Source organism: Mesocricetus auratus, unplaced genomic scaffold, assembly GCF_017639785.1.
Source record: "Mesocricetus auratus isolate SY011 unplaced genomic scaffold, BCM_Maur_2.0 Super-Scaffold_100007, whole genome shotgun sequence".
NCBI classification, from domain to species: Eukaryota; Metazoa; Chordata; class Mammalia; order Rodentia; family Cricetidae; genus Mesocricetus; species Mesocricetus auratus.
Window position 1 is genome coordinate 53,892,067 of NW_024429191.1, and position 8,894 is coordinate 53,900,960.

At 45.7% G+C, this 8,894-nt stretch overlaps 1 protein-coding gene across 2 annotated transcripts in view; it reads left to right on the forward strand.

Moving 5' to 3' along the window:
- Smyd4 (SET and MYND domain containing 4) overlaps positions 1–8,894 on the forward strand; it is a 49,057-nt gene extending 40,163 nt beyond the window's left edge. For both annotated transcript variants that reach the window (XM_040749145.1, XM_040749146.1), the window contains 6 exons: positions 2,471–2,653; positions 3,082–3,245; positions 5,816–5,948; positions 6,748–6,864; positions 6,987–7,110; positions 8,515–8,894. In XM_040749145.1, coding sequence (XP_040605079.1) covers positions 2,471–2,653; positions 3,082–3,245; positions 5,816–5,948; positions 6,748–6,864; positions 6,987–7,110; positions 8,515–8,668 — 875 coding nt within the window. In that variant the 3' untranslated portion in view covers positions 8,669–8,894. The remainder of the gene's footprint in view (positions 1–2,470; positions 2,654–3,081; positions 3,246–5,815; positions 5,949–6,747; positions 6,865–6,986; positions 7,111–8,514) is intronic.

An 8,894-nucleotide genomic window follows, 5' to 3' on the forward strand; every position in this document is an offset into this window, starting at 1 on the left:
CTCGGTATAGGGCTGTGTGCTTCTGTTCCCGTGGGAAGGACATATCTGTTTTGCACCTGGATTCATGTCTTAACAAGCCTTGATGAAGCTTTGTGTGGTCTTGAGTCAGCTGACTGCCCTTTGGTGTACTTCCACATTTGGTCTTGATACATACACTTCTCATTTTGCAGACTGTTTATCAGGGTAGCTATGTCCTAGAAGTACAAATGAGTCTTTCGTTGTTTTTCTTTTACTTAGAGCCCATTTGAAATGTGCCAGGGACATTTCTAAATTCAAGGTTCACTTTTGCTAGAGAATCACTCACACTTATTTTTTTATATACAAAATGTCACCCATTAAATTTGGTTGATAAGGTGCGTACATACCCTCTCTTCCTATTATCTACACTAATAGATGACTAATGCAAAATATTGAGTAATTTTTAAAAATCAATACTCAATTTTTTAGAAATAATTAGAGAGACATTCAACTCTGACACCAATACCCCACTCAGTTCCTGAGCCTACTCCTGCTGGAGGAGAATCTATAAATAATTCACGATGCTGACATTACTCACTGGGTGCAATCATTTTCTTCTGAGAAAATTTTAGCAACTGTTCTAATACAGACTGCCAGTTATCAGTAGTTGAGAATGCAAGTCAACTTTTAATTATGCAGACGCTGATTATTCAGACGACAAATTGTTCGTGCCCTGTACCGCTCCTTCCTGCTGCCTACCTTTTAGCATTTTCACTGCTCATTAGCACATATTCCAGAAGGTAGGCATTGGAAGCCAGAGAGGGACTCAAATCAGCTAAGCATAGGAGAAGCACTGATGAAAGATTTTAATGCAGTTTGTAGAACTATTGACTAAAATTGAGTCATTTGGATTCCCTGTGAATTGTATTTACATGTCCTATGCTTGTCCCCCATAGCAACAGATAATAGAATTGTCTACAGAAAAACAACATAATTCTCATATTTAGTTTTTCCTTTGTAAAACATTTTTACATGATGGCTCATGGTGTTTTCTTTGTTCATTACATTTATATCCAGACTAGTTACTTCTCTGATAAACAACTAGTTGAGATTTTTGGCACATGTACAGTGACACCACAGTTATCCAATGATTTCCCAGTTTTTTAGAAGACTGTTTTCCTTTAAGTATCAGTGTTTTTTCACATTTCAACCAGCTTATTGGAAATATGATATCATGCCTATTCCTGGCTTATGCTGGGCTATTACAAAAACCCTTGTAGGTATGCAGTCCTTCTAGGAGCCTCTGGTTAAGTGAGGTGTCCACGTGTGACGAGACTTGTGTAGGAACGGGGTTTTGTCTGCCTCCTCTATCACCATCTTTCTGACCTGCCATTGTCAGAAATCCCTACCATATATTCTTACATGTTAGTTCTCTGCTTCTGAACTTCTTTGGCCTGAGAAACTCTAAAACCAAATCAATTAGCATTTTGTTTGAAGAGCATGTAGGCTGTTAGAGTTTGGATCTTACATGTAACCCACAGGTCCTTTTGCTAAAGCCTTGACCACCGTTAACTTTTGGGGTGTAGGGAATAATGGAGGGAAACCTCCCTAATGCCTCTTTTGCTGCTTGTTTTGGTTTTGATTTTGTTTTGTTTTGTTTCGTTTGGGCCAGGATCAGTTTTGTGGCCCAAGCTGATCGTCTTGTCCTAGCCTCTCAAATGCTAGGATTACAAGCATGCATCAGTCAGCTTACCTTTCCTTTGCTTTTTTTAAAATTGACTTTGCCATAGCAGCAGAAACATAACATGACCATAGCTGTACACACAAGTGTGAAAAGCTCACATATGCGTGAGTGGGAGTTCATGCAGACCAGCATCGCTGCCTAGAGGCCCTTTTTCTTCCTTCCGTATCTGCAGGTTGTGAATTGGCTGAGTGTACTGCAGTGAGCTTGTCTGGGACATAAGACTGCCTTAAGTACAACAAATGCAGACAGTTTGCTTACATGAGACTGCAGAGAGGTTTCCAAAAAGATTAGACAAAGGGCAGGATGAAGAAGACTGTGGGCTTTTATACACATTAAGGCATACATAAAGTATGCTACACTAACTAGGACACTTACTCCAGTAACGAACCAAAGACCAGTAAAACAAAAGCACCCAGACTTTAAAAATTTGGGAAGATAATCTCAGGGATGAACATTATGAAACTCTAGAAGTGCCCTGCTGATAATCCCTTTTTGATGATTTTTCATAAATTCTAATGTTGGGATTTTTGAGTGACATACAGGCATAATGGTTAGGTTCCAGAGGACTTTTTGTGTACTCATTCACTTTGCTTCCTGGGGACCAGAGTTTGCTATGAGTCATGTTCCATCTGATTTATATTGGATCCGGCTGCGGAGCCATGACTCAGATGGGCTTCAGGCCCAGCTGCTCAGTTCATCTTCTGAGAATAGATGGTAAGGACAGGACAGATGTCCTGATGTATGTTTCCTCTGTTCTTGCACTTTCAGGGTCTAAAGAGAACATCATTACCAACAGCAGGCAGGTACGCCTTGCCACAGGCATCTTCCCTGTTGTCAGCCTCCTGAACCACTCATGCAGCCCCAACACGAGTGTGTCCTTCAATAGCACTGTGGCCACCATCCGGGCAGCACGGCAGATCAGAAAAGGACAAGAGATTGTGCACTGCTATGGTGAGCCAGCCTTTCTTTCCACTGCCCTGCCCTGCACCACCTGAAAAGGAAAAGTGGACGGGAATGAGCAGGCACTGAGCCGTGCCTCCACTCACCCTGTGTTTTTCCTGGAAAAGGCAATGCATCCTTAGGCCAGTGAGGACAGTGAGCATCTCTCAATGCTGCCTCCCTGTCCACTGCCTATCTTCTCAGCTTCTTTCTCTTCCTGCCCCAGCAGCTTGAAGCTTATCCACTTCCACCCATGTGTTGTTGTTTCTTTTGAGATAATAGGATAGTGCCCAACCTCACATACACTACTGTCTGTCACTGAGCCAAAACCCCAACCCAGTTCCATCATTTCAGTCACGTGGTGTATATCCCAGCCCGTCTGCTGTAGGCTATGACTCTCTTGATATGAGTAGTAACTGTGGGTGATCTTCTCTCTCCAGGGCCTCATGAGAGCTGGATGGGTGTTGCTGAGAGGCAGCAGAAGCTGAGTTCTCAGTACTTCTTTGACTGCAGGTGTCCAGCCTGTCACACTGAGACGCTCAGAGCAGCTGCAGAGCCCAGGTGGGAAGCCTTCTGTTGTAGCATGTGCAGAGCGCTCATGCAGGTAAATCTTCTCTTCAGTTCCCAGAGGTCAGTGCTCTAGCACAAAGGAGTCACTAGGAGAACCCCCAGGTTTTATAGAGAGCACTATTTTCATTTCCATTTTAGTAAATGATCTAAACATGTTGTCTGACCCTGTGAACAACCACAGGGTCAGCTTGGATGTAATGTTTTCCTTACAAATGACACAAAGTTTAATTTTGACATAGTAGGAGAAAAAAACTAGAAATGTACTTGCTCAAATAAGCCATCAAAAGTCTGTATCAGACCTGGTACTTGGTTCATGCCTAAAAACCCCCAGCACCAGAAAGTTGAAGCAGAAGGATATCAAGTCTGGGGCCAATCTCACATGAAATCCCATCTATTAAAACAACATTCCAGAGCACTGTTTCAGATACAGCTTAATCTGGGGGCTCAGATAACATCACCAGCACCCAGATCTTCTGTCTTCTCAACCCTATTCCCTCTGACTTAGGCTCATCAGACATACTTCTCTCTTATGGTGACAAGATGGTTGTCACCACCTCAGCCTCCTTGTCCACCCAGCCCAATAGGATGAAAACATGTACCAGTCCAAAGTCAGTTCGAGCAGAAATCCTTTTTTTTGTTTTGTTTTTTTTTGTTTTTTGAGACAGAGTTTCTCTGTGTAGCTTTGTAGACCAAGCTGGACTTGAACTCACAGAGATCCACCTGCATCTGCCTCCAGAGTTCTGGCACTAAAGGCATGAGCCACCACCGCCCAGCCCAAGCAGAAGTCTTATTGTCTGTCATTGATGCAGAAACTGGGAAAATCAGACCCAGATAGTTTTCCCAGAGGGAGGAACTGCATCTGAGCCCCTCAGCTAAGGGCATTGACCGTGAGAGAGTGAACAAAGATCCTTAGAGAGATTGGGTTGCTCTTGCCAGATAATGGCGTAGACACTGGAGTCCATATTCATAATCAAGTGAAACATTTTCTCAACTACCAGAGGATGGCCTTCTTGTTAGGAATACTGTAAGTGGAATTGCTTGTGTTGAGAAGCTAAAATTGTAACCCCAGGGTCAAATATGAGGCCTTACCTAGCACTTCCTGTTTTGATATCTGTTTTAGGCAGGGTCTCACTGTGTATCCTTAGCTGGCCTGGAATTCTAGAGGTCCACCTGTCCTCTGCCTCCCAAGTGCTGGGATTAAAGGTGTGTACCGCTGTGCTGGGCCCTAGCACCCTTCACATTAGCTCTCCCCCTCACTCTTGCTCTCTTGAGACGAGGTGTCATTGTGTATCCCCAATGTCTTGGTTAGAGTTGCAATTGCTGTGAAGAGACACCATGGCCACAGCAGCTCTTTTTTTTTTTAAGTTTTTTCAATATTTTATTTATTTACTATGCATACAATCTTCTGCCTGCATGCCAGCAGAGGGCATCAGAGCTCATGTGGTTGCTGGGAATTGAACTCAGGGCCTTTGGAAGAACAGTCAGTGCTCTTAACCGCTGAGCCATCTCTCCAGCCCCCCACAGCAGCTCTTATAAAGAAAACATTTCATGGGATGGCTCACTTACAGTTCAGAGGTCATCATGGCAGGAGCATGGTGGTGTCCAGGCAGATGTGGTGCTGGAGCTGAGAGCCCTACATCTTGGCTAAGAGGCAACAGGAAGTCGGCTGTCACACTGAGTGAAGCTTGAAAAAAGAGACTTCAAAGCCCACCCCCACAGTAACACACTTCCTCCAACAAGGCCATGCCTCCTAATAGTGCCACTCCCTTTGGGAACCATTTTCTTTTAAACCACCACACCCAACTAGCCTAGAATTCATTTCCTAGTCCATGATGACCTCAAACTTGAGATGCCCCCTGCCCCAACTTCCCGAGTACTGGGATTTTTACAGGCTTGCAGAACTACACCTGGCTTTCTTAATTATTTATTTTTATTTTATGTGTGTTGGTGTTTTACCTGCATGTATGTCTCTGTGAAGATGTCAGATCCCCTGGAAGTAAAGTTACAGGGAGTTGTGAACTGCCATGTGAGTGCTGGGAATTGATCCCAGGTCCTCTGGGAGAGCAGCCCGTGCTCTTAACTGCTGAGCCACTTCTCCAGCCCCTCCAATAGATTCTTAATAAGATGATTCTATCCTTTCAGCCATACCTCTCTTCGCCTCTCTTCTTCCAATCTTCCTTTCCCCTTGCAAGGGTCGTCTGGAGCTCATTTCATAGCCCTGGCAGGCCTCAAACTTATCATCTTCTAGTTCCCAAGTGCCACTATTACAGTAATGTGTGGCCACATCCAAATTTCTATATTGGTTTTCTCATGGCTTTAAAAAATAACCAGTATATATATGTTCAAAAGGCCTGTTCGCAAAAAGAGATCAGGGGCTGCTGAGGTAAAAAGGATTGCAAACTATATTGTTTCTGTCCAAAAATTAAGTCTTGGAGTGGGATCAGCTACTACTTTCACTAGAATTTCACTCAGGCCTTGTTTGCAGTGTGTTATTGAGGAGTCCTTTTCCCCATCAGGTCAGTCACCCTGTAGCTCAGATACATGCAACACTCAATGCTGATAACTGCTCTGGCTTAGGAATAAAGATAGAACTGGCTTCCACAGGGAAATGATGTACTGAGCTGCAACAACGAATCGTGCACAGAATCTGTCAGCAGGGACCACCTGGTTTCCCGCCTCCAGGACCTTCAGCAGCAGGTTTGCGTGGCCCAGAAGCTTCTCAGAAATGGTGAACTAGGTGAGACTGGCTCCTGCCTCAGTTTTCCAGCCCCTTTCCTTTTGTTTATTCTGCTGTCGCCTTCCACTCAAGAATAGGCCTCAGTAAATGATTGAGGACTAGAATTTCATTATCCCAGCACCAACCACAAGATGGCTATGTAGGCCAGTGAGACCAAACCCTAACCAGCTGTAGTCAGTGTCCTTGAAAGACTACCACATGGTTTAAGCTGTGTCTACTGCATCAGCTAGTCCTAGTACCTCGAGCACCGGAAAGACTTTCTGACTTCCATGAGCTTTGTGTGGGTCCAGAAGTCCCGTGTCATTTATCTTAACTCCCAGCATGATGACTGACTCTCCTGGGAAGGTTGTTCTGCCCCCAGTGGCAGTGGATCCTGCTCTGGGCTGGCGCTGTGGCTCAGGGGAGAGCTTACATAGCTAGCCTGAGTGAGCACTGAGACAGGGAGAGAGGGAGCCCTTTCTTTCCAGAAAGGGATTTGTGAAACTTGCTATTAGACCCTGAGTTTCACCTGTTTAGCCTAGATTCTGAAGTTGACCATTAGCCTAGAGCCAGGAGAAGTAGCGATTACAGGTGGTTACACAGGAAAATGGACGTAAGGAGCCTGGGTAAATGTGGGGAGGCCTCGTCTAGCACCTTTTCCTGCTGAAAGAGAAAGCATAAGAGACTACACCTTTCCTGGAATGCTGGGTTGTTAACTCAGGGAAAGGGCATTTCCAATTGGCCCAACCGATAGAGAACCTGACTGGGTACTCATGTCCAGGTTTCTGTCTGTTGTGAGATTTTTCCTTTGACTCAATAGAGCAAGCCGTTCAACAGTTATTGGGATGCCGGGAGGCTGCTGAGAGCTTCCTGTCAGCAGAGCACACAGTGGTGGGGGAGATTGAAGACAGCCTGGCCCAGGCCTATGCTGCCGTAGGTAAGCCGCAGTCCTCCTCCCTGCCTTGCGCTCAGTTGCGGCTCTCCCTTCCATTCCGCTTTCCGTACCTGAGAGCCTCGGCTGATGGTGGCTCTCTTCTGTATGAGACTGTTCTCTCACAGGAGACTGGCGAACGTCTGCTGCCCATGTACAGAAGAGTGTCCGTGTGGTTGAAGCTCGCCATGGGCCATCCAGTGTTGAAACTGGCCATGAACTCTTCAAACTAGCCCAAATCTTGTTCAATGGGTAGGTCCTCTTCCTAGCGCTTGGCTTGGGCACATCCTGTTCTGCCTTTTGCTAGGTGCTTCTGTGGATGACTTCGCTGCAGTGATTTTCAGACGTTGAAACCCTTTCTTCTGTTTCCTCCTTAGGACAGATCTTTGCCCTCTACTTCACTGACAGGCTTTAAGCTTTGAATTTCCTCCCGAGAGATGTGGCCAAAGCTCTCAGTTCTCAACTGAGTTTCCCAGGGAGGGCTCCAGGCAGCCTCACCCGTCCTCTAGCATTCCTCTAGGCTTAATCACCCCTTGGCTTGCTCACTCCCAGCATTCCCAACTCCAGGGCCTCTGCCTTTTCCCAAGTTTGCGTCCTATTCCTTTTAAAGCAGTTGTTTTCAAGCAGAAGGAATTCTGCCTTCAGATAGCATTGGCCAATGTCTGGAGACAGTTTTGGTTCTTATGGTCTGAAGGAGGGTACTGCCAGTATCTAGTGGGTAAAGGCTAACCCCGAGTGCACAGAACAGCCTCCACTGCGGAGTTACCAAGTAGTTACGTCACGGGTAAGATTCGCTGCTTTAAAGGTAAAATAGGAAGCTGAGGGGATGGTTCAGTTGTAGCACACTTGCCTACATGCACAAGGCCCTGGGTTCCATCCCTGGCACTGCACAGAAGAAGAAAAAAAAGACAAGAGCAGAGTTGATGAACTGGCTGGTTCTATACCCAATTTTGCCACTGTGATCACTTGAAATGAAATAGTCCCCAATTATAGTATTCCTGTTGGATACCATTCCTCCAGCCTGTATTAAAAACTCATTAGTGCCGGGCGGCAGTGGGGCACACCTTTAATGCCAGCACTCGGGAGGCAGAGGCAGGCGGATCTCAGTGAGTTCAAGACCAGCCTGGTCTACGGAGCAAGTTCCAGGACAGCCTCCAAAGCCACAGAGAAACCCTGTCTCGAAAAACCAAAAAAAAAAAAAAAAAAAAACCAAAAAACTAACTCATTAGTGTGCATTGCTAAGGGAAAGTGTTTGAAGCTTGGACCTAATATCCAAACGTGGAAACACAAAGTCAGGCAGGTGAGACATAGGTGCCCTAAAATGAACACCTCTGTATAAAACTTTCATAAATTTTCCCACTTTTCTCAGGGTCCTTGAGTCTCACGCACACGCATGCGCGCACACACACACACGCACGCACACACACACACACACACACTTTCCTCAGACTCTGCTTTGCAGTGTGCTTGTAAAGTTTCTTATCTTATCTACCTCTTTAGATGGTAAGGTCCTAGAGGTTATGGTGAACCCTTTGTGCCCTCCATAGACCCTGGAGGATGGAATGAACTTGATCCTTTGTGCCCTCTGTCCAGAAAGAAGCCGGCTTTCGTTTTGACTGAGTGAGTGAACTGACCAGCTTTCCTCCCTTGGTTCAGGTTGGCAGTGCCTGAAGCTCTGAATGCCATACGGAAAGCAGAAAAGATCCTGTTGGTGCACTGTGGCCCTGAGAGCGATGAGGTCCAGGAGCTCCAGGAGATGAAATCCTGTTTATCGGACTTGTCATTCATCCCTGTGCAACCTTTGGTGTAGTGTGTACATTCCAGCCCACAAGAAGGGAACTCTGGCAGATGCAGAAAAGAGGCTATGTTGGTTTGGAGTTGTCATCAGAAAGGACAGGACCTACCCAGCTGTCCTAAGCTGTGTCTTGATGGCAGGAAGCACTTGGGAAACATAACAGTTGAGAGGCACTGTCCTGATGGCTGCTGCTTGCAGGGACTAACTGCCCTCTTTTTTTTTTTTTTTTTTTTTTGTTCCT